This window comes from Passer montanus, unplaced genomic scaffold (genome assembly GCF_014805655.1).
Source record: "Passer montanus isolate IOZ18808 unplaced genomic scaffold, ASM1480565v1 scaffold15, whole genome shotgun sequence".
Lineage (NCBI taxonomy): Eukaryota > Metazoa > Chordata > Aves > Passeriformes > Passeridae > Passer > Passer montanus.
The window spans coordinates 11,591,112-11,614,258 of NW_024362051.1; the positions used below are offsets into that span (position 1 = coordinate 11,591,112).

Here is a 23,147-nt window from a genome sequence, read left to right on the forward strand (position 1 = left end):
AGCCGGGGCTGCCCGCCTGCCTCCCCCGGGGCTCGACCGGCCGCGGTCCCGCCGCGCCGACCCCTCACGCGGGCGCTCGTAGCTGCGGGTGGGAGCGGGGGCCCCTCACGGCCTCCTCCATCTTAGCGGCCGCCGCCATCTTGGGCCCGGCGGGACGAGGGGTGCCGGGCAGGACCCACCCGGCGGGACCGGAGGTAGCGGGCAGGACCCACCCGACGGGACCGGAGGTGCCCGGGCAGGACCCGCTGGGTGTCTGGCAGCCCCCGCGGTGACGGGAACACAGCCAGCTCCGGGGGGTGTTCGGCTCATATCCCCCCGCCCCGCTTGGGCTCGGGGCCCGCTCCCACAGCAACAGGCTGCCCCTCATCCCCGGCCTGTTCCGGGAACACCCGAGCAGCCCTTGGCACGCTTCGGAACTCCTCGTGTGTCCGCCGGGAACACCCGAGCGGTACTCGGCACTCTTCGGAACTTTACGTGCGCCCGCCGGGGAAACCCGAGAGCGGCCACCGCCGCCGATGGGATTCGGGCATCTCCGGACAGGCCCTAGAGCACTTCGGCTGTGTCCGGAATGCGGCCCGGCAGTTCCGGCGGCGGCCGATAAACAGCCATTGGCCGCGCCGCGCGGGGCTGGGGTGGAAGTGTGGGCGGGCGACGTCACTTCCGGAGAGTGACGGAGCGGCGGGTCAGAGGCGGCAGCAAAATGGCGGCGCCTGAGGAACGGGAGCTGACGGCGGAACAGACCGAGAAGCTGCTGCAGTTCCAGGTGCCGCGTCCCGGGGGGCCCGTGCCGGCCGGCGGGAGCGGGGGAGGCGGTGCATGGACACGGAACGGGCTGAGCTGGGCCCGCCCCGCCGGCGCTGGGGGGTACGGGGCTCCCAGAGCCGGCTAGGCCCGTCCTGGAGCGGGGTGTCGAGCTGGGCGTGAGGGGACGGTGAGCGGAGAGACACCTGTGGTCCCAGTCCTGACGGGGTGAGTGAGATTTCCGTGCCCCTCACGCTTTGTCGGGGCGGCGTTCTGTCATGGCTAATTGTGGAGGCGAGAGGCGGCTGCTCAGTGAACTCCGTGCAGGAAAAACTCCTTGGTAAGTCCCGGCCATTTTAATTAGTCTGGAAATTCGCCTTGTCGTAGCTGGAGAGCCTTTCGTGGCGCCGAGGGGGAGTTATGCAGTGGGTTTGTGTGGAGCGTGGTCCTGCCCCTCGCGATTGGGTAACGCCGCTGGAGACTGAAGCGATCTGATCTGCGTCTGCTGCACAGCACGGCAAGGTCGCCTCACCTTTGCTCTGTGAGGCCTGCGGCTGTGTGGCCGATGAATGAGCATAAACACAGTCTGTAGATGTGGCTTGTTGGGGAGAAAACACAGCTGGGCAGCTGAAATGCTCAGGGTTGCTCGGTGATGAGTAACTAAATGTGCTGAGCAGTGAAAATTACCTTCGGGTGTCCTGGGTTTGTTTCTGAGCTGTGGGACATCATGTGGCATCCCTTGGGTTGCAGTTCTCTTACAAACACCGTGGTCACTTTTAGGGGTGCTTTGCCTGCTTTTGTAGCTTTACACGATTTTATTGAAGGCTGTGCACTGGCAGTTGGGTGGATGTAACTGTAGATTTAAAGGGACTCCGGGGGCAGCTGGCCCTGCCTTCCCAGGTGGGGCAGAGCAGGTGTTCATCATTCCACAGCTGCCTTCCCCTGATTCACAGCCCTGATTTAATTTAATTGCTGAGGTGTTTTCCTGTGACTGGGCCCAGGAGGAACCTTGCTTTACAGCTGTCCCCTCTGAGCCTGCTGCAAGCTGAGCTCTTTGGGCAGTCAGATCAAACACAGCCTGAGGGCACAGGGCAGTGCTGGTGCTGCTGTCCCTGTGCTGCTGCTGAGGGTTCTGCACAAACAAATGTCCCATTCTCTTGCTGTGAGAGATCCTGCTGCTCAGTCTGGACAGGCAGCACCAGCTGCTCTCACCTCTGCTGCTGTTTGCAACCCCTGTGGGCAGCTGTGGAGTGCAGTAATCCTGTTTCCCAGTGCCACCTGCTCCTGTCAGGGACAGAGGGCTGCCAGAACCAGGAGGAGGCAGAAGGAGGGATTCACGCTTCAGTCCAGCTTCCTGTCAAGCTCTGGGTTGAGGCACAGGGAAACACTCCTCAGGTTGGAAAGGGAAGAGTTTTTTTTTTCACTGCTGTGCAGAGCCAGATGTGAAAGCTGTGCTCCAGAAGGCTTGGATAGCAGCCAGGATCCTCCCTCTCCTGTCTTCTGGGCTGTGTTGGATCAGCTCTCTCCAGGGCAGAGCCCACTGGTGGTTCCTTCTCCTCTGGTGTGTCCCACCTGGCTGAGCAGGGCTCAGCTGGGAGTCCTGCTGCTTCCTCAAACATAAACCAGTCCACTTGGAAGAGATTTATTTTCTCAGACTCCAACAGGAAGAATGAGGTGTTTGGAGAGATTAGCTAAGTTTCGTTAAAATAATTTGTACATTGCCACGAGTCAAGCCTTCAGGGATCCCTGCTGCCTTTGCAGGAACACTTGAGTGTTTCCAAGGATAATTTCTCACTTTGTGATGTGCCATCACAAGTGGTCTGTACAGCCTTCCATGTGACAGAGCACTGCACTTCCACAGAGGGTTACATCCCTCTGCACTGGGATGGGAGCAGCAGAGCACACCAGGAAAGAAGGCAGCATGGCAGGGATGAGTGAGGAGCAGTAGAAGGGCCTCAGTGAAATGGAGAGCCAAAGGGAGGGAAGCCCTGAGCAAGGGCTGCTGTTCACCCAGCAGCCAGCCCTTTGGGCTGAAGATGCTGCTCCCCTAAACTGTTCATCCTGCTTCTGCTGGAGAGCTCACCTTTCCAGGCAGAGGTGAGTGTGCTGTCCTGTCCTGTCCTGTCCTGGCCCAGCTGCCTGGCTCAGCTCTGCCTAGTGCCTGCTCTGCATTAATTCCACCCCTGTTTGTGCTGGCTCTGTAGTGCTCATGCAAACAGCTTTGCTGGCAGAATGCTGAAACCAGCAGCTTCCTTCTTGTGGGCAGGGCTGGAACAGGGCAGCTGTCTGCACCGTGCTGGGGCAGGTGAGTAAAGGGAAAAACAGGGGAGAGAACTGGGATAAACTTGAAATGAAAGCAGCAAAGCCTCTTGCATGCTTTCAGCCTCCCATTTACTGCCAGAGAGCTGGCTAATAATGTAAGGGAATAAAAGCATCTACATTTTTCATCTGTCAAGACCTCGCTGTCCTGACATTTGGAGAGAGAAGTTTGCTGTGAACAGTTTAGGAAAGCTGTGGAGATGTGATTCATTTGGGAGATGGAAGAAAGAGTGGAGCAGCTTTTCTGGGATCTGATTATTGATCTGTGCCCATTACACTGGGGCTGATGTCTGATATTGTAATATGCTAATGTAAAGTAATGGAGTGTTATTTGCAAGAGAGTTGGCACTCATATAATCTGTGACTTCAGCTGGGGAAAACAGAGTGCTCAAGGCTGGATATGGCTCTGATTTAGGGGAAGGAGGAAACATGAAACTCCAGGCAGCTTTCCCACTCAGTGTATCCATCAAACCCTCAGAAAGGCATTTGCTGTAATATGCAATGAGAAACTCTTGGTTAAGGCATTTTTCCAGTTAGAACTCAGATGTTCTTTACCCTTGGAAAGTAATTCTCTGGGATTTGGCAGTGGGTTGGGCAGTGAGAGCAGTGCCAGTTATTCCTGTGGATTTGCATCTCCTGGGCTGTGTCGACATCGGATCTGAGGCGACGGTTTCGTAAGTCCAGTTTACAATCTTTGTCCACTCAGGGGTATTCCTTCTGCTTTTGAAGCATGAAATTGTACTTTCCACTGCTTCAGTATTGAGAAGATTCTGAGCAGTCTCAAAGGTGAGATACAAATAATTACCTCCAGCCAAAGCTTCCTTATGCTTTGCAATAACACTCTTGCTTTGTGTCGTGGTTCTGAAGGCACTATTGAGCTTTTCTGGCATTTGTGGAATTTAATATTTTGTTTTTTGAAATATTGGCCACTGTGTTGAACTTGGATTTATTTGAAGGTTTGGGTGTGGTGGTTTAATGGGACTAATTTTAACTACTTACTGTGTCTGTAAGATCCATGCTCTTAAAGGCAGCTGATAAGAGATCAGAGCAGCAAGGTTTGAAGATGCTGGTTATTCTCTTAGCCCTGATGATACTGAGAATGTGCTGATTTGCCACGTGTGTATGTTTGCAGCTGAACGAAGTTCACCAGAGATGCTGAGGCAGTGGAAGTAATGTGGAGTTTCGAGTTTCTGGTCTGTTTCCATGACTTGGTGAAGCAGGGGCAGCAGGAATGCCACGGGGGTGATAATGACCAGTATCAGTGTTTGGCAGCAAGAGTTGTCTGAAGTGGCAGTTGAACTGTGGTCCTGCCATTCCTAACACCGGGTGTGGGTCATTCTGAGCCCCGGTGTGTCTCCCAGACCCTGGTGGAGCACACCAGAGTAACAGCCAGCAAGTGCTGAGTGTTAAAAGCTGCCTTTGCCCGGCAGCTTTTCCTGCAGTGTTTAATTGTGAAGCCTCATTGATCAGACGAGTGGCGGGAGCGCTCACACCGTGCTGCTTGGAGTGGCTTTGTCACTTCTGGTTTGGGTTGAAAGCAGCTGAATTAAGATGCTAAGAAAAAAAAAAAAAAGGAAATTCACCTCCCTGGAGAGCTGCTGTAGAAGACTGAGAAGTGGCTGGAGCTGCCTGTCAGTGTGGTGGTGATCAGGAGGGGTGACGTTGGCTGGCTCTGGTGTCTCTGTGGAACTCAGACGGGCTGGCAAACGCTGCAGTGATTCCGTGCTCATTAACTGCTTGTTGATAGCTCTGCTGCTTTCTGACCTAAAGCTGCAGAAGAATTTTGCATCATTTAAAAAGGAGGGAATGCTCGGTGATGTATTTAGTGCTCGCAGATAGTCCAGGTATTTAGAAACAAAGGTGTAAATGAGTTTCTGAATCTTGTAACCTTTGTGAACACCAGCAGAATTTCCAGGGTATTGAGGGGTGGTGATCAGAAGAGTTTCAAGGCTTTGGAATAAACACATTGTGACTCCACTGTAAAATCAATTAATTGAGTAGATTGCAGGTGCCTTTCATGGTGTCCTTCTAAAAAGACAATGAAGTGCCTGCTATAGGCATTCAGGTTAAAAAAATAAAGTCAGAATGCAAAATAAATTGAATAAAAAAATAAAGTCAGAATACAAACCCTAAATTTTACTCTGTGAAGCAGGTCTTCAAAGAAATATAGCTAAACTAAAACATTAAATGATGAAACTGAGTGATAATAAAAGGTATTCTAGCAACAACAGCTGAGTTCACTGAGCTTTATTTCTTCTGTGAAATCCAGTTCTGCAGTGTTCCCTTGCAAGGCTTGCAGCAGACTTACTTTTTAATAAATATTTATACACCACTGAACAGCGACTTGAAGTGCTTTTTTTTTCTGAACTTCTGCAGTCACAGTGCTTTAAACAGTCTGATTGGTTCTGTGCAGCAGAATGAAACAGTGATTTTTGCCCAGTAGATTGGAGAGAAGGTGTTGATCTGGAGACTTTGTGAGAAAGAAGCCAAGAAATGCTCAAAAGTTTGAACTGAGCCCAGAGATTGAATAGGGCATTTGTCCACAGTGTTTGTTACTCGGGTGGAAATGGCATGTGGAATGTATGAATGGGGGCAGGGAGGGGAATAGATGCACCATCCTTCTCCAGTAAAAAAAAACAATCCAGTGCATTCTTAACTGGTCAGCCTGTCAGGGGTGCATCAGGGGCTTTTCAAGGAAGCAGGGAAAACATCTGCTCAGACCTTAAAGCAAGTGCAGTGGGGAGAGATGTTTCTGTGGCACAGTGACAGGGGTGTTCCCTTCAGCAGACCTTTGTCTCTGTTCGGGAGATGCTGATGTGGCTTCCTGTAACAACAGACACGATTGTTTGATCTCCTGTGCAGAAATTCTGATTGGCACGGGGCTAAAATACACCCAGTGGCTTTGAGGTTTGTCGGTGTGTTTGGACTGTTTTCTGTTTCAGGCCCTGTGTTGGACTGTTCCTGCTTTTTTTACTCCACTGTTTACTATACTTTTTTACTTCCCCTGTGGTGCTGGGCACATCACCTTCAGTAATGCCTGGCTCGTTTTGGTTTTAGTTTCTGTTTATGCTGGCAGTGAGTGGAGTAACAGTCATCTTGAGTTTTCAGAAGTGCTTTGTCTGTATTTTGAGTTCAAGATGATGTTTGAGGGCATTGGCCTGGCGCATCTTTTCAGAGTGAAGCCTGTGGGCAGTATGGTGTTAAACCCTTGACTGCTGAGTGCTGTTGTAGTGACAGACCTTGGGCACACTGAGTTGGCTGGTGCTGGCAGAGTGCAAAGGCCTGTTTGAGGCCTCCTGTGTGTTTAGGGTCACTCTGCTCTTAAACTCAGAGCAGGGCACTTAAAAACTGGGCATTGTGATAATGTGTTGTGGTAACTCCCATCATGTGCTCATGCCTTGTTAAGAGCAGTCAGAATGCAGCACTCCCTGCCACTCATCTGCTTTTATTCTCCTTCTTTAGGACTTGACTGGCATAGAGTCCATGGACCAATGTCGCCACACACTGGAGCAGCACAACTGGAACATAGAGGTACCACTGAAAATGAGACTTGTAGCAGTTTCCAAGCACCTGGATTAAATGCAGCCCTCTGTGGGAGGGGGGCCCCTACCAGTAAGATTAATCTGTCCCCCCCTGGATTTACCCAAGTAGCTCTTTGGAGCTGTATCTCCACACCTCTGGAGAGCTGGATTCAGCCAAACACAGCAGAGTGGCTGGGAACAATCCCTTGGCTGGCACACGATGTGGCTCCCGTGGAGCCTGTGTGCTGGCTGCCATGGAGAAGGCTTCCCACATGGAAAAGAGCCCTGGTGCTTGCTGTTTGTCAGGAGTTGTGCTTATCCAGTGCCCTGGGGCTGTGGACAAGTAGTACCCACTGTCACTGTCCGAAGTATAAAACCATAAAATGCCTGAAACCTCCCTTTGCTCTTTCTTGTGTCAAAGGCAGCTGTGCAGGACCGGCTGAACGAGCAAGAGGGTGTCCCAAGTGTCTTTAATCCTCCTCCCCTGCGGCCGTTGCAGGTCAATACAGCTGACCACAGGATCTACAGCTACGTTGTCTCAAGGCCACAGCCAAGGGCAAGTTATCTTACCGTGGATTTTGTCCTGCTTCTTGGCTGACTCTCTATGAATACAGAACCTGCAAGCAGGGAAAGATATTGTTTTCTTTGCATGCTGTTATCTCCTTTCTAAATATTTTATCTTACAAAAACAAAATGTAGAGCTATTCCTTCAGTTTCTGTTACTGCTGTGGAGGTTTTCTCCATGCTGTGATTCACAGTATGAGGACATTTTTTTTGTCATAGACTGTCTTGCTGTGGTGTAGTAAAGCCTTTTGATCAGTGGAATGGGAGGAAAGGACTGTCCCCTCCATGTGGCAGTGATTATGTTTTTCTTTCTAGAGCCCCCCTTAAATGTATATTAACTAGAATACAGTATTATTTTCATTAATGTTTTACAAACAAATTTGCATGTGCACCTGTAAGACTTGGTGCTGTTAGTCTTTTTGTATAGTTAAGAAAATTAATTCCTTATTTGTAATTGCAGGGCCTGTTAGGATGGGGTTACTACTTCATAATGCTTCCATTCCGATTCACATATTACACGTTACTTGATATATTTAGGTAAGTCCTTGTTTGTGCTGACTCACTTATTGACTGCATCAGGGAACACACTAGCTCGGATTTGGCTGGATCTCTGTCACTTAGATCTTTAAGCCTCATGGCAGATTTTCCATTTGTTTCCTTAACTGGCATTATCTGTGGCCTTGTGAAGTTCCTGTGCTGTTTAGTAAGAAATAAATCTTGTTGCAGAGGAAAAGAGCACCTTGCAGCTCTGTAAATGAAGTGTTTAATTGGATCTCTAACTCCACTCAGCTTTGCAGTCTGAGTGCCACACAAAGGGGTTGCAAAACAGTGTCCAGCTGTTTGGTGTTCTTGGACAAACATCAGGATCATGTCCCGTTGGGCTGGGCAGCAGGTTAACCTGCCCTAATTCCTGGATGTTATTTGGCAAAACCCAAACTGTAAACACCTCTGCTTTGTTCCCTTTGGTGTCTATTGCCTCTTCTCCCTTTACTGCCCCAAAGCACTAATTCTCCTTGTCTCCTTTACAGCATTGATAGAGGGAAAAGGGAATTGTAGTGGTGGTAAATAGCCAGCAGTCCTGCCATCTGTCCTGGTTTGGCAGTTTTCCCTGTTATATTACTTTTTTTTCCCCGTTAAAGACATTTCCAAAGTTCAGTGTATCTTCTGTGCATCAGTAGAACTAAACAACACTGATATCTGCCTTGCAGTGAAGCTTTTTCAGCTTCAGAGGAATGACAGTTTCATAGGACTCATAGTGTAATGTTCTCTTCCTGCAACTCTTTTTACATTGGAATTCTTAGTTCTGGATTAGGAAAAATGCAGTTTTCAAAGTTATCTGGACAAAACTGTGTGGCTTTTAACAGCCCATCTTTGACTAAATTCTTCAAACCTCCTGCTGTTGGTGTGGCTTATGCCTGATGCTTCAGAGGAAGCTGAAACTGTTTAATCACACAGAACTTGGATCCTTACTGATCCCTGGCATGAGATGAATCCTCCTTGGGGTTGGTTCTGTAGCAGTGGTATCAGTTTGGAGCGGATGTCAGTTTAGGTTCAGGTTATAAATGTTCAAGGGTCTCAGCTATGACTTTTTTCCTCTTTGTGAATCCCAGTGACTATCTGTAGAAAAGAAAACCTGTGCCTCAAGAAGTCAGTGAGCTGAAATTCCAGTGTCCTTTGCTTCCTTCCTAGGTTTGCTCTGCGTTTTATACGCCCTGATCCTCGTAGTCGGGTCACCGACCCAGTGGGTGACATTATTTCGTTTATTCATATGTTTGAGGAAAAGTATGGGAGGATACACCCTGTCTTCTACCAGGGGACTTACAGCCAGGTCAGTGTCATGTGTTGGTGCAGAGGTGCTGGGGAGTGGTGATTTTGCCACATGGTATCAGGGCCTACATGGCAAAATTGCTTTTCATCTACAAGCCTAGCATTTATCCCCAAACTCTCTTAACAGGGTAATGGAGAGCTAGTGAACAAGTGTATTGGGAAACCAGTGTCTGCCAGGCTTGATGGTTTGCCAAGCCTGCAAAGTTGGAAAGCAAAGCTGCTCTGGCTGTTCCTCGACCGTCTGTGTGACTCTGTAGCCGACAGCTTTTCTTTGTAATCCTGCCTTTGTTTTTATAAACTGGTGTGCTGTGCCAGAGTCTGTCCTTCTGTTCACCAAATTGGGATTAACTGCCTGGGCTTGTATCACAGTGCAACTTCACAACAGTGCAGGGCCTCAAAATTGAGAGGGAGCCCCTAAGAAATTATGGGAGGTGAGTGTTCCATGTATCAAATCTGAGGGGGCTCTCTGTAAAGAGGGACATCCCCATGGACACTGCCTCTTGCACAGCTTCTCTCAGCCTGGCCAAGGGAAGGGTCTCCTGCAGAGCATCCCATCAGACAGGTGGATCAGCACTGCTTCCCAAGTGTCAGTGCCTGTCTGCTCCACACTGCACAGTGGTGGAGCTCACCGCCTCTGCAGCTCCTCTAGGCTCCTCTGTCATTCCTGGAATGCAGACTCAAGTAATTGTGGAATGGTTAGGCTACCAAAACTCAGTGCCAGTAAAACAGGGAGCATATTGTGCACTTATCCTGTGGTCTTCTTAAAAATGCTCTTGGGTGGGTGGAATCCAGACACTATAGATGTGGAAAGGGAGAGATGCTTTTCTTTGTTGTCTGGTTTTTGGGGGGCCTGCAGCATTATTTATTACCTGTTTTAACAGAATTTTCATTTGGTGTGATCTGAAGATTGTGTCCCATGCAGGCTCAAGGGAAAGCTCAGCCTTGGCCACTGGGAGTCAAGGGGTGCAGGAGGTTCTTCACTGCTAGCTGAGTCTGGTGAGGCAGCTGAGGTGTCAGTCCATGTCATTGCCTACCCAGCTTCACTCTGAGCTCAGTGTTCCCCAAAGCCACATCCTGAGAGGACACGAGAGAACACCACTGTAGCCCTCTTAAATAAAGGTTTATTCAGAAGGTCTGACAGGTTCATCCTCCACTGCTGCTTCACTAAAACCACTCTAGTGGCAGAGTAATGGCCTGGGTCACACAAGCCTTGTGGGTGCTGCCTTCCCCTTGCCCAGACATCCTGTAACTTTACCTCCTCTGCTCTTGTGCCAAGGCCCTGAACGATGCCAAGCGGGAGCTGCGCTTCCTGTTGGTTTATCTTCATGGGGATGACCACCAGGACACAGATGAGTTCTGCCGGTAGGTAGGAGAATTTCCCAAATAGTTGTCTTTGTACTGGAAATGCAGCTTCCCTCACGTGGTCTCTTCTCATCCCCCAGCAATACGCTGTGTGCACCTGAGGTCATCACCCTCATCAACACTAGAATGCTCTTCTGGGCTTGCTCAACCAATAAACCAGAGGGATACAGAGGTGAGTGTGTCCTCCTGGGCTTTACATGTCCCCTTCTGTCTCTGGAACAAGCCAGATGCTCTTTGACAAATTTACACATGTGAAACACTCTCTTGAACAAAATACAACAGATTTCAGGATTGCATGGGGAAATACATGTGTTGGCTTCCTGGGATATCTCAAAAGGTTTGGATGCCGGAGAAATGCATTCTGATCTTCACCTCCACCCTTCTGTGTGTTTCTGGGCAGTTGTAGTTCTGTGCTCATTGCTGTGGGCATTTAGGCTGCTTTCAGTGCCTTGTCAATGGGAGTTGGTGGGTGTGTGCTGGGGATAAACTGGGTGGAGAAACAAGTATCCAGCTAGATCTGTCCTTAAACACTGTGGCGCCTGAGGCCAGGGAGGACTTGTTAGTTGCATTCTTTCCCTTTCTGAAACAGTCACCTTAATCCACAACCAGCCTCTGTGTCTCCTCAAAAGCCTACAGTGTTTGAGAGCTGTTGATACCTGGCCAGACAGCATTTTGGTATGGATTTGTTGCAAGTGGAGCCTTTTCCCAGTGTTCTGTTCATGGCTCCTGTGTTGCTTCCACCATTTCTGTTTCATGGTCAGGAAAATGCTACTTTTGGGTCACTCTTGGCTCCATAGTTCTGCTCCCAGTTATCAACAACTTGAGAGAAGAGCTCTCTGAGGAGACAGTCTTTGACTTATTCCTGTTTCATTGCTGCAATGCTTTGGAGTCACAGCCTGGGAAGCAGAGCTGGAAGGGATCGTGACCTTCTGTTTAATCCCTGAGCTGCTGTGATTTTGTTTGGGGCTCCATTGGTAACAAAGGCTCCAAGTTGCGTGATGTACCGTGTGTGTTTTAAGGAGGGGATCAACAGCCATATGTGAACAGTAACTTATCACATCATCTGTTCCATTCCCTGCTTCAGACAGAGCCTGCCTCCAGCAAAGCCAACCTAAATTTGTTCAGGAATGTTCAATGTGGACAAACTGCCATCTCCCCCATGGCAGTTTCTTCCAGAGCCCAACCATCCCTAATCACCTGAGCAAATGTTTACATGTACTTGTCCTGTGTTTCTCTTCCTGCAGTTTAAACCCATGGCTTTGTCCCATTTTCAATGGACATTCAGAGCCATTTACTTCCTTCCTGCTCGAGTTAAAAGAGCCTTTTTTGGTTACTTGTAAGCTTGGGTTTTTTCCCATCAGTATTTGTGCTCCCAAAGCCATTTCCTCCCTTTGCCAGCTTACAGGGTATAATTTCCAAAATGGAGCCTGAGGCCTTTTTTGCCTTGGAAGAGAGAATGTCTGGGGAAGGTGCTTTCCTTGGCCCCCCGTGCTGGGAGGCATTTGTGCTGCGGCCCTGGTGGCCGGGGTGCTGACGCCTGTGCTGTTGGCAGTGTCGCAGGCCCTGCGGGAGAACACGTACCCGTTCCTGGCTGTCATCATGCTCAAGGACCGCAGGATGACCGTGGTGGGGCGGCTGGAAGGCCTCATCCAGGCTGATGACCTCATCAACCAGCTCATGTTCATCATGGATGCCAACCAGACGTACCTGGTGTCCGAGCGCCTGGAAAGGTAGGGTGGGAGCACAGCTCCAGCAGCACAAACTGTGGCACGGCTTCCTCCCTCCAGACACCGTGTGTAGGCACAGAGCTCAGCACCTCCTGTCTGTAACACAGCCCATGGGCTCTCCTCTTGCCAGGGGGATCATCAGTCCACAAAGTCAGGCCATCTTATAGCCAGGGAGCCAGAAGTGCTGCACGCACAGTCCCACCACTGAAAGGTGGGTGTCAGTACTCTGTTCTCTGCAACTGGAGCACACCTTTGGCATGCTGGAGCTTTGCAGGGAAAGCTTGGACAATAGCCAGTAGGATCCAAGTGGGAGCAAGGGCATTGCAGGCAGGAGAGCTGCTGTCCACAGCTCTGTGCTGCTCCCTGGGCTGGCTGTGCTGAACTCTGGCTGCTTTTCTGGTGGGGCCTGACAAGTCCCTGGTGACTCTTAGGGATGTACAGGTTGCATCCAAAACAGGATCCTACATTTGACTTTATGTCTCTCCCTCCTCTGCCCCATGCTCTGTGTGAGGACCCAGTAACACGTTCCAGTTTATAAAATGTGCAAGGAATTACCTGAAGGAGATGAAACCAGGAAGAGTCTCAAATATGAGGCAGGAATCCTGGGCACTGTTCTTGTGCTATCTGTCAGCTCTGACAAGCTGCAGAGGTTCAGAATGCCTTTTAAGTTCAGTTCTACCCACCCCTGGGAAGCAGTTTGAGTGTGAGGGACTGTGGGAACCTGGCTTGGCCTTTTGGGAGCTTGTGGTACCTCAAGGCATTGCCTGCTGTGTGCTTCTCTGAGTTGGAGGCTGTCCCTGCACCCTTGGGTGCCATCCCCTCACCTTAGGCCTGTTAGCCCTGACCACTTCCCACTCGTGTTTGCAGGGAAGAGAGGAACCAAACCCAAGTCCTGAGGCAGCAGCAGGACGAGGCATATCTGGCATCCTTGCGTGCAGACCAGGAAAAGGAGCGCAAGAAGAAGGAGGAAAGGGAGAGGAAGAAGAAGAAGGAGGAGGAAGTGCAGCAGCAAAAACTGGCAGAGGAGAGGCGGCGGCAGGTGAGAGCAGAGGGGCTGCAGTGTCCTGTGGGATGCCTGGCCTGCAGTAGGGATTGCTTGTCTTGCTTGGGGCTTGAGCATTCCTGAGGCTCCTGGAGCAGCAGGGACAGGCACAAAGGTCAGCTGAGTGCACAGCCATTGCTCCTGCTCCCCCCTTGCCTTGCAGACACTGCAGGAGGAGAAGGAGAGGAAGTCGGAATGCCTTCCTCCAGAGCCGCATCCCGACGACCCCGAGAGCGTCAAGATCATTTTCAAGCTGCCTAACGATTCCAGAGTGGAGCGGCGATTCCACTTCACACAGTCATTGACGGTGAGCGTGGGGCAGAGCTGGGGGCCCTTCCAGAGCTAGGGGCTGAAGGACTTGCAGGTGGCTTTTTTCCCTTGGGCTTGCCAAATGGTGACCTTTGCTGAGAGCCTTGGCAGGCAGAGCTGCTCCTTGGTAAAGAGAGTGCTGTAGGGCCTGGTTCCACCAGCTTGGAAGAGGAGAAAACGTGGAAGAAGCTTCTGTTGCTTCCTGAAAAGCTGGAAGGTGTCTCTGCCCATGACAGGGCAGGGTGGGACTAGATGATCTTTAAGGTCCCTTCCAACCCTTAACATTCTGCAATGCCACTGCTTCCTCTGAAATATAGGTGTAGGAAGAGTCAGACACAGTGTTTGGTCTCCCCAGTGCTCTGTGCCAAGCCCAGTTTCATGTGTGCCAAGGAAATGGCTGTCTCAGGTGTACAGTGCAGTGATGGTGCAAATTTGGGAACCTTCCCCCACGAGATGCCAGGGATTCACTCTGGCTGTGTCACTGCTCCCCCAGCTGGCAGTAACTTCTATGTGTCTTTCCCAGGTGATCCACGACTTCCTGTTCTCCTTGAAAGAAAGCCCGGAGAAGTTCCAGATTGAGGCCAACTTCCCTCGCCGTGTCCTGCCCTGCCTCCCTACAGAGGAGTGGCCCAACCCTCCCACGCTGCAGGAGGCGGGACTCAGCCACACGGAAGTCCTCTTTGTGCAGGACCTCACGGACGATTGACACTTCTTTTTGGTTTTGTTTTTGTTTGTTTTGTTGTTTCGTTTGTTTTTTTGTTTTTTTGGTTTTTTTTCCAGAAGACACAAAACGGAAAGAGAAATTCATATTATTATTATAATACAATATTTTTTTTAAAAGACTGCGTACAAACGAGGGATCAGAGACCACATGGCCTGTGCCAGCTGTGCTGCGTGCGCTGGCGAGAGGACGCGAGCGCACGGCCATCCCCTGCACGGGGGGCACACAGGGGGGAGCTGGTGTTGCCCCTCCACCCTCCCTGGGGAGGAACAGGAATGGCAGCTCTTGGTAATTATTGCTTTTATTGATGACAATAATAATAAAACCCCAGCAACCCAACATCTTGTGAAGATTTGATACTCTGCTGCTCCTGAGAGACACAAGACCGAGCACCGGACCGTGCTGGGATTGGGGTGGGGGGAAAGGGCTGGACAGACTCTCTTCAGCTTCCCTCTGTGTATAAATACTGTTCTTTTAATATTTCTCTTGCTTTGTAATGACCAAAGGAGATTGGGGTTGACTATAGTATTAACTTTTTGATAAAGAGCTGGTTCGATTCTTACCCATGTGGGGCCTTGCCCAGGGTTCTTAGCCTGCGTAGTGTAATAAACTCTGCCTCTAGCATGTCTGTGCTGATGCTTTCTGCCCCTGCCCAGGGAGGGGCTGGGCTGCTGTGGGCCTCGAGGCTCCCAGCAGAGTGGGTGCACTCAGCTGCTGCTCTCACACTGGTGATTCTGTGCCAATGGAGCTGTTGTGTGAGAGGAGAGCGGGCCCAGCACGGGGCAGGGCAGGGCTGGGGTGCTGCTGGGCCACCTCCTGTGGCATCAGCTCTGGAGCAGGGAGGGAAGGAGCTGCTGAGGCTGGGTCAGCCCTCGTGGAGCAGGTGGGAGGTGGAAAAGGTGTAAGGCTGGTCCCTGCCCCAGGCTCGGCCAGGGCTGTGGAGCTGTGCCAGCAGCTGCCCGAAGGCAGAGGGGGAGCCTGTTCCTGCAGGGACCTGTTCTGGAGCCAGGAATGGTTAAGGGTGGAAGGAATCTCAAAGCACATCTCTCGCTCCACCCCCTGCCACGGGCAGGAACACAGGGAAAGCCTCTTCCCTGGCCCAGCATGGGAATGCTGGAGGGTTGGGATGGAGGAGAGGGGGAAGGTGTCCCACTGCTGTGGCGGGAGCCACTCAGGGAGCTCTGCTGTCCCGGGATAGCAGCCAGGGGCACTTTCCCATCTCTGCAAGCTGTGAGGGGTGGCTAAGTGAGGAGTGGGTGTGTGGTGCTGCTCAAAACCAGACCCAGCTGGGGCAAAGCATCCAACCAGTCCCTGCTGCCACCCTCAGGCTCTCCTGGACCCTCCCAGCCTCTCTCCAGGGCCCTTCCAGCTGTGGCAGCTCCTTCCCAGCCCTGGCTCCCCCTCTTCCCCTCAAGCCCCCATGGAGACAAGAGCTGGGCCCAGCGTGTTGGTATACATCATACATTTATTAGTGAATATCCCTCTCAAAATCAGCCACAACATTAAAAAAAATAATGATTGCACTACTTGGTCAAGCAGAACTAGCAACTTTCATTTTAAAAAAAGTACAAATCTGTTAAAAATTTCAATCAGTATAATACACATATATATAATACAACATACTAGTTATGTTAAATGCTACAAAACCAATATGATTCCAATGGAATGGAAAAAAACAAACACTTTTAGAGCTTTAAGAACCTTTTTTTTCTATATATTAGCCTTTTTTCAAATACATACATGGGAAAAATGAGGTAACTGTAAAATGTGCAAGTAACAGAGCAAAAAAAATTATATATATATATTTATATATATATATATATATATAAAAACTTTCTAACACAGAACACACGTCCTAGCACCTTCCGGGGAGCCGCGGGGAACGCGGGGTCCCACCGGAGGGCCCGGGGACTGGTATAATAGAACAGTAAACAGTCCACTATCCCACCACAGGAAGTCATTGGTAAACAGTGGTATCTACAGCGCAGTCAGCAATCACAAACACCCTAAATAATTGTTTTTTAGTATTTTTTTTTGTCATTTTTTCTTTTTGTTATTTTTTTTAAATGATACTTTTAGCTGCTCATTGGAATAAATTCTGCAGCACACGAGCTGTGAGCTTTCGAGTCGCCGTCAAAGGACCGTAAGGCTTTCCTGGCTCCCTGGGCACCGCGAGGGCGGGAGGGGAGGAGGGGGCGTCTCCGGGGGCGCGAAGCCGGGGACTCCTTTGGTTATCTGTCACTGAGTGAGGGACGGGGAAGGGGCCGGGGTCCTGCCCAAGGGGCACCGAGCCCAGCGGTGCCGGCACCCGTGCCACGGCGGAGCGGGCGGCGCCGGGCCGGGGCCCTCGGCCTCGATGTGCCCTGGGCACAGAGGGCGGCCGCCGGAGAGGTGGGCAAGGGCGGCGAGGGGGAGCTGGCCCGTAGCCCCCGCACCGCTCGCCACCCCCCGCGCCCGACCGGGCAGCGTCCGGGGCCGGCCCACCGGTGGCTGGCACTGCCCTCTGGCCCTCAGCGTGGGGAACACCACCGTGCCCACCCGTGTGCCAGGCGCGGCCCCTCACCTCGCACCCGGCCGAGCCACCGCCGGGGGCCAGCCCCGCGCCTGCCCCCCGCCCCGCGGGGAGCCGCCCCCTCCCACCCCGGTCCCTTGCACACGCCGCCGCCGCGGGCGCGGACCCCGCGGCACGGCCCTGAAAGTCTCACGGTCCTGCTGTGGCGTTGCGGACATGTGCAGTACAGTGCATGGCAGTATCAGCTGAGCACAAAAACCCCTCTCCCCACCCCCCTCACCCCACAGCCGGCTAGACGTAGCCAAGACCACGTTCCAAGCTGGTCAGACATGCATGCATATTTGTGAACATTTACATAGGGCTGGCGTCCGCTCGGAAGCTCCCAGGCGTCGGCGACGCGCCGGGAGGGGAGGGCGGTGCTCTCACCACCACCCCTGCCACCGCCTCCCGTCACCCTCCTCGCTAATTAATCATGCAAAACAACGGCCACGCGGGATTGATGGAGCCGGGCGGCGGCGTGGCGGCTTCTCCCCCAGCTCCTGCAAGGGCAGGGGGAAAACGGTGGCAAGGGGACTGCTCACAGCTTCCCCCGCACCAGCCGGGCCAAGGCCAGGGTAGCACTGAAGATACTCCACGAAGTTAGGAATAAAACCCCCCCGCTCTGGGGGCCGCAGCCCAGCTGGCCCCTCGCTGCCCACGGCGGGGAAACCGCGCCGTCCAGCCAGCAGGACGGGGCACGGGGCTACCTTGATTTACATCGTCGGGACAGATACACAAGCAGGAGCAGGGGCCGGGCAGCACACCGGGGACACCACATGCCCAAAGCCCTAAGGATGGGGTTGGCATCCCCTCCTCAAGCTTGCTGCCTTGTGGGATGCCACATGGCCTGGCCCCGGGAGCTGCTCTGGCCAGGCACAGGGGAATGAACAGGGAGAGGGGCCAGGGCTGTGCCAGCACCATCCTCCCACTGGCGAAAGACCCCAAGCAGCCATAGCCCTCTGGGGCTCCCCAGGGCAGCCGAGGCAGGAGAGAGGCCGTGCCAGGCTGCGCACAGCAGCGGGGACAGAGGCATTCCTGTGTTCCTGCCTTTCTGCCCCAGCCACGCCGCGGGGTTGCTGGTGTCCCACCTTGGCCACACTCCGCCAGCCACCTCCTCCGGCTGTCCCCGGGGCCGGGGTGCTGCCGGCATCAAACCCGCAGCGCTCCCTCCTCTCTCCTCCCCACGTCCTCCGAGAGCAACGCTGAGGGGAGGAGCCGCCTGCGTGCCCCTAGGGCAAACGGCCAAGGAACCAAAAACATGACGGAAACGAAAAAGAAACAAGGGGGGAAAAAAAACTATCGTAAAAAAAAAAAATAGTGACAAAGGGAAAAACCACTAATTCCCTAGGAGAGTACAAAGACCTGGAAAGTGATGGAGCAACAACAGCGTCTTTGGAGCGCAGAGGGCACGGCCACGCACCTCCCGCCTCCAGCACAACACGATTCGGGGCCCTGGGAGCGCAGCGGGCAGGCGTCCGGCTGAGTCCGTGCCCCGGCGGGGAGGAGGAGGGCTGGCCGGGAGCCCAGACTGCTCAATGCTCACCACATCCGAGGAGAGGCTTTGGGGAGGGGGGGTAAGCGCAGGGTCAGGCCCCAGCAGCGGGCAGCAGCCCCCGCCCCAGCCCGGCGTCCTTGTCCTCTAGCGAATTGTGCGGCACAGCGCCCGCCAGCCTCAGTCCGCCTCCCGCTGCACCTCCGACGCGTCCGCCCGGCAGATCGGGCACGTGCGGTTTGCCTGCGGGCAACCAGAGACGGGGCAGGTGAGCGGCACCACCGGCAAGGCCAGAACCACATCCCAGAGTGGCTTATCCAGCCCTGCACAGCGCTCGGCCCCAGCTCCCAGGGCATGCAAGCCACCCAAAAGGCAGCACCCCATACCCAGAGCACCCCAAGAAGCCACCCTGCTCCCCACAGCAGGCACAAGGCAGTACCTTTAACCATTTGTCGACACACTTGGCGTGGAACTCGTGGTTGCAGGGCAGGACGCGGAGAAGCTGCCGGGCCTCAAAGTCACTGAAGCACACGACGCACCTGGGGGAAGCAGCCATCAGTACAGCCCCACCGCCAGCCACGGGCCCCAATCCCCACCAGGCCCCCCATGTGCACCCCGAGCTCACTCACAGGGTCTGCTCAGACTGGTGGCTCTCGGGGTTGAAGCGGTATGACGGGAGGTGCTCGATGTCTGCTTTGGTGAGTCCCCGTGGCTTGGCCTCCCCCAGCCGCTCGGCCAAGTTCAGCAGTGCCTGGAGGGAGATGCAGAGGCCGGCCCAGCTCATCTCCTGTTCTGGCACAGCACACCTCCAGGCTCTCCCCTCCCAGCAGAGCAATCAGCAAACCCCCCCAGCTCTCCCATCCCATCACTGCGAGGAAGCCAAGCAGACGCACCTCATAATTCTCCATCTCCACATCATCCACGTCCAGGTCTAAGCTGATCGTGGGGCCCACGGCCGTTGGCGACACAGGAAGCATAGAACTGGGGAGGGGGGAAGGACAGGGCAGTCAGCATGGGGCCACAAACCCCAAAGTCCACCCGGGCACCCCCAGGGGGCAGAGCCCCCTGTGCCAACACAGTGCCACTGTGGCCCCCATCCACAGTGCCACCCCTGCCCTATGCATCCTGGAATATCCCCAGCAGTACTCACAGGAAATAGGGCAGGAAGCTCGGATAGTAGGGAGGAGGCGGCGGCGGGGGCGGCGGCGGGGGCAGCGCCTGTTGCAGCCGGTACCGCTGGGTGTTCAGCCGCCGGGGCATCATATGGGGGTATGGCTGCAGGGAGAGATGGGGTGCTCAGAGCCATGCCAGCCCCACAGCGCTCCCAACCCCTCCCCAGGATGGGCACTCACCACGCCAAATGGCAGTTCTTGGTGCAGCGGGTCGTGGGGGAGGTAATGCAGCGGCATGGAGGGCGACAGCGTGGGAGCGTGGTGAGACGGAGGGTAGGTGAAGCCTGCGATGGGGTGCTGCTCCCCTCGCAGGTCCACGTCATTGTCTATCCTCTGCAGAGGCTGTGGGGAAACAGTTAGGCTGGGAGGAGCATCCCAAATTACACCTCCCCGACGCTATGAAGACAGAGGCACCCTGCCCACCACCCCCAGCTTAGACCCACAGGGGTTGCAGAAGGACAAGACCCCAAGGTGGTGGGTGCATCACATCCCCAGCCTGTCCCTCCACCCCAACTCACCATACGTGGATGCTGGGCTTGGAGAGGTACAAACTGCCCCAGGGGGGCCATGTGGGGCGGCTGGTGGGGGGGCACTGGTGGCGGGGGTGGGTGCAGGATGTAATGGTCGCTGGAGATGATGGGGGGGAATGTCTGGTAGGAGACGGGAAGTTGTTGCATGGCACATGCCTGAATCAGCTGTGGGGAGAGACAAGAGAGAAAAACAAGGGTCAGACACCCCTACCCCTCCCCAGAACCTCCAAAGGACCCTGTGCTCCCAGAAACTTGCACTAGAGTGTGCTTGGATACCCACACGACCTCTGGGCACTCACGGTGTCCCCAGGTGTCCCCGCTGTGACTCACCGGGGGTGGGAGGCAGCAGAGCGGGTAGTGCTGTCCGCTGAACATCACTGAGCATGCTGGGAGCTGCTGGGTGCTGCACCCAGGGATGTGCTGGCCAGCGTGGATGGGGAAGCCTTGCGTCGTTACGGTGGTAACCGTGTAGGAGAGAGGGACAGGTCCCTGGTGCACCTGAGGACAAGGGCACAGTCAGGGTACAGCCCTGTCTGACCTGTCCCTGTCCTGACAGGGTCATAGAAGGACCCTGGGCACTCAGCACTGGGACAAAACACCTGGCGTGCCCATCCTGCTGATGTGGCCAGAGGAACGGGCTGAGTGAGGCTCAACTTGAGGGAGTTTTGAGCCCTTCTTCCCTCCACACAGACAGGCTGACACAGCCTCCAACACATCACCATTACCACGGATTATGATGACAGCTGTCACATGAACAACCCTAAAAGGGGACTGTTCCCAGCCTCCAGGAGCAGGGTCTACCCTGGACATTCCCAGAAGCCAGAGGGACCCCAAGATGTAAATCTCGGAGAACCAGAGCACCAGCAGGCTCAGGGCTGGGTGATCCCTGCAGCAAGTGGCCAGGGGAGACCCAAGGACATGTCACCACTCCAGACAACAAGGAACACCAGAGGATCACACTTAGGAGTGGGGCTGGGGGCTGCAGCACCTACCTGGTCATGCAGATCCACCATGAATGGGTTCTGGTGGGGCGGGTGAGCGGCTGGGTGAAGCATTCGTGGCGGCGTGCTGGGAAGAGCGTAGGCGCGGGGCTCATCTACAGGGACGTGCGGCTGCTGGGGGAAGGCAGGGTGCACCTGGGGCTCATCCTGGCCCAGCAGGGTTGCCAGAGGTCGATCGCGTCGTCCCCACTGACGCCTGGCAGAGGGGCTGTGGGGCCACCGCAGGAGAGAAACAGAGCAGGAGTGACCCCCCAGGCCAGAGGGGCACCACAGCCCCAGGCAGGACGGCTACAGGAGGATCAGTGCCAGCCCAGTGCCCAGGGTGAGATGCTCAGGGCATTGTGCCAGGCCACACCAGGCTGGACAGCTCCAGAACCAGCTTCTCTGCTCACCCTGCAAGCGCCCTCTCCGTGTCCGCAGCACAAAAAGGACCCCTGCTCCCCAGGGACCCCTCATGTGGGCCAGGTGGATGTGCTTCCCTGTCAATGTCCCCCCAAGCCCCACTGGGAGGCGGTGCCTTGCCCCAGCAGGACCAGAGAACCGGCCCCACAACCCCACGTGCCGCAGGGTGCAGGGCTCCAGGCACCCTGCAGCCCGTACCTTCGCCGGAGGTGGTCGGGGCTGCTGCAGGGTCCCCCCGAGAAACGGCGCTGGGCAAAAGGGGCAGAGGGCGGCCGCCTATTCACTGCCAGTTCCCATGGTCGCATTGGTGACGTCGGGAGGCGGGTGGGCACACGGGACCTCAGGCTCCAGGCAGGGCAAGACACCAGCACCTTGAATTCTGCAAGAGGGACAGCGGGTCATGGCACTGTCCCGCCACCACTCAGGCTGCTGCTCCATCCTCACAAGGATGGTGGTGCTGACAGCTGCACCCACCCCATCTCCTGGGGCTGAATATGGCCCTGAGAGGGGCTAGGAAGAGCCTGTTCCCAACTCCCTTGTTACTGTTCCTCCCCTTCATGGCCAGAGTGCATCCCATGCACAACACAAAGAGATAGAGAGAGCGACTTATATTTGCACTTATTTTTGGCGCAGAGCAAAGAAAGTGATGGAGAGCCCTGTGGCTGTGGCAGCATCCCAGCCTGCTCACAGGCCAAGCACGGCATGGGGAGTTTCCAGCAGGCCCTCGATGCTGCTCTGGGGAGTGCTCTTTGTTGCTGAGCCCCTGCACATCCTACTCTGGAGTGACACTGCTACCCCAGTGACCAGCACAGGGACTGGTGGTGGCAGCAGGGCTCATGGCCCTTCCCTGTCAACTCCCTGCTGCAAACAGGGCACAGCCACACATCCCCACGAAGCAGGGGATAAGCACGGGCTGTGCTGAAGCCAGGGAGGCAGCTCTGCTCCCCCAGATGCTCCCCAAGGCAGTGGGACAGTGGGAACACTGCCCCGACCCTGCTCCATCTCCCCTCCTGTGCCCAGCCTGACTGGTGTTCCTGCACCAGAGCCCCCTCCCAGGACACAGCTCAACCCCTCAGCCTCAGTGAAGCCTGGCACTGCACAGAGGAGACATCTGCATTTGGGGCTGGTCCCAAAACAGCCTTCCTTGCCTTCACGTGTATCCAAGAGCCTCCCTGGGTACCCTTCCACTGCCCAGCTTCCTCCAGCTTCCACAGCATCAGGCCAGCACACGGCAGCAGCCATGGCCTTGGAGCACAGCCCACACTCCCCTAATCCAGCTCACTGCAGGCTGGTGAGGTGCCCCCCAAAGCTTCTTCAGCTCCACCTCCTCCTCAGTGCCCATGGCAAAGACACACCCGGGACAGGAAAGACACTCCGGGGACCCGGAGCCTGGGGAATGCTGCTCAGCTGGGGATCTCAGCCCCGCAGAGAGAAGCTGCAATGTCACTTTTGGGTGATGGGTATCAACAACCACTGGGGCAAGTCCTGTGCCACACACAAGTCTCTTCTTAACCTCACCTTCATCTCCACACTACTGTGGAAGCTGAAAGCAAATTCCTCTCTTTGTTTTGGTAGGAAAAAGGAAGAAGAAAAGCAACAGCCACAGGCTGAGCCGTCCCAGAACCTGTCTGTGACTATCACCGGGGAAGGGAGTGTGCCTGACCAGGAGGTTCCTTCCACAGGGAGTTTATTCGGCCCAGCTCGAAGCTCTGCCCGGCTGCAATATGCCCCTGAGTGGGCTGGGAGCCAGAATGCAGCACCAACCCAGGTCCAGCCCCACTCTGAAGAAGCCTCCCTGAGGTGTTACTGCTTCCAGTCCCACATCCTCACTCTCAGAGCACACGTGGTGCCAAGGCCCTGTGTGAC

At 54.4% G+C, this 23,147-nt stretch overlaps 2 protein-coding genes across 7 annotated transcripts; one reads left to right on the forward strand and one right to left on the reverse strand.

The window, feature by feature from the left end:
* Positions 1–5: 5 nt before the first annotated feature.
* Positions 6–14,757, forward strand: FAF2 (Fas associated factor family member 2). Of its 4 annotated transcripts, none has more exons than XM_039701822.1 (11): positions 6–763; positions 6,523–6,591; positions 7,003–7,137; positions 7,606–7,682; positions 8,835–8,973; positions 10,249–10,334; positions 10,415–10,506; positions 11,887–12,064; positions 12,929–13,100; positions 13,267–13,410; positions 13,936–14,757. In XM_039701822.1, exons 1-11 carry the CDS (start codon positions 701–703, stop codon positions 14,116–14,118), a joined length of 1,338 nt encoding a protein of 445 aa, XP_039557756.1. In that variant the 5' UTR covers positions 6–700; the 3' UTR covers positions 14,119–14,757. The 4 variants fall into 4 exon arrangements, with proteins under 4 accessions (XP_039557756.1, XP_039557757.1, XP_039557759.1 ...); XM_039701823.1 differs by lacking the exon at positions 6–763 and adding an exon at positions 780–1,081; XM_039701825.1 differs by lacking the exon at positions 6–763 and adding an exon at positions 780–969.
* Positions 14,758–15,578: 821 nt separating this feature from the next.
* Positions 15,579–21,751, reverse strand: RNF44 (ring finger protein 44). 3 transcript variants are annotated; one of them, XM_039701826.1, is made up of 10 exons: positions 21,480–21,751; positions 20,871–21,087; positions 20,209–20,376; positions 19,867–20,043; positions 19,529–19,690; positions 19,327–19,451; positions 19,070–19,157; positions 18,806–18,927; positions 18,616–18,715; positions 15,579–18,419 (listed from the first exon to the last, which is right to left on the reverse strand). In XM_039701826.1, exons 1-10 carry the CDS (start codon positions 21,584–21,586, stop codon positions 18,357–18,359), a joined length of 1,329 nt encoding a protein of 442 aa, XP_039557760.1. In that variant the 5' UTR covers positions 21,587–21,751; the 3' UTR covers positions 15,579–18,356. The 3 variants fall into 3 exon arrangements, with proteins under 3 accessions (XP_039557760.1, XP_039557761.1, XP_039557762.1); XM_039701827.1 differs by having other exon boundaries at positions 20,871–20,990; positions 21,480–21,615; XM_039701828.1 differs by having other exon boundaries at positions 20,871–20,993; positions 21,480–21,613.
* Positions 21,752–23,147: the final 1,396 nt, after the last annotated feature.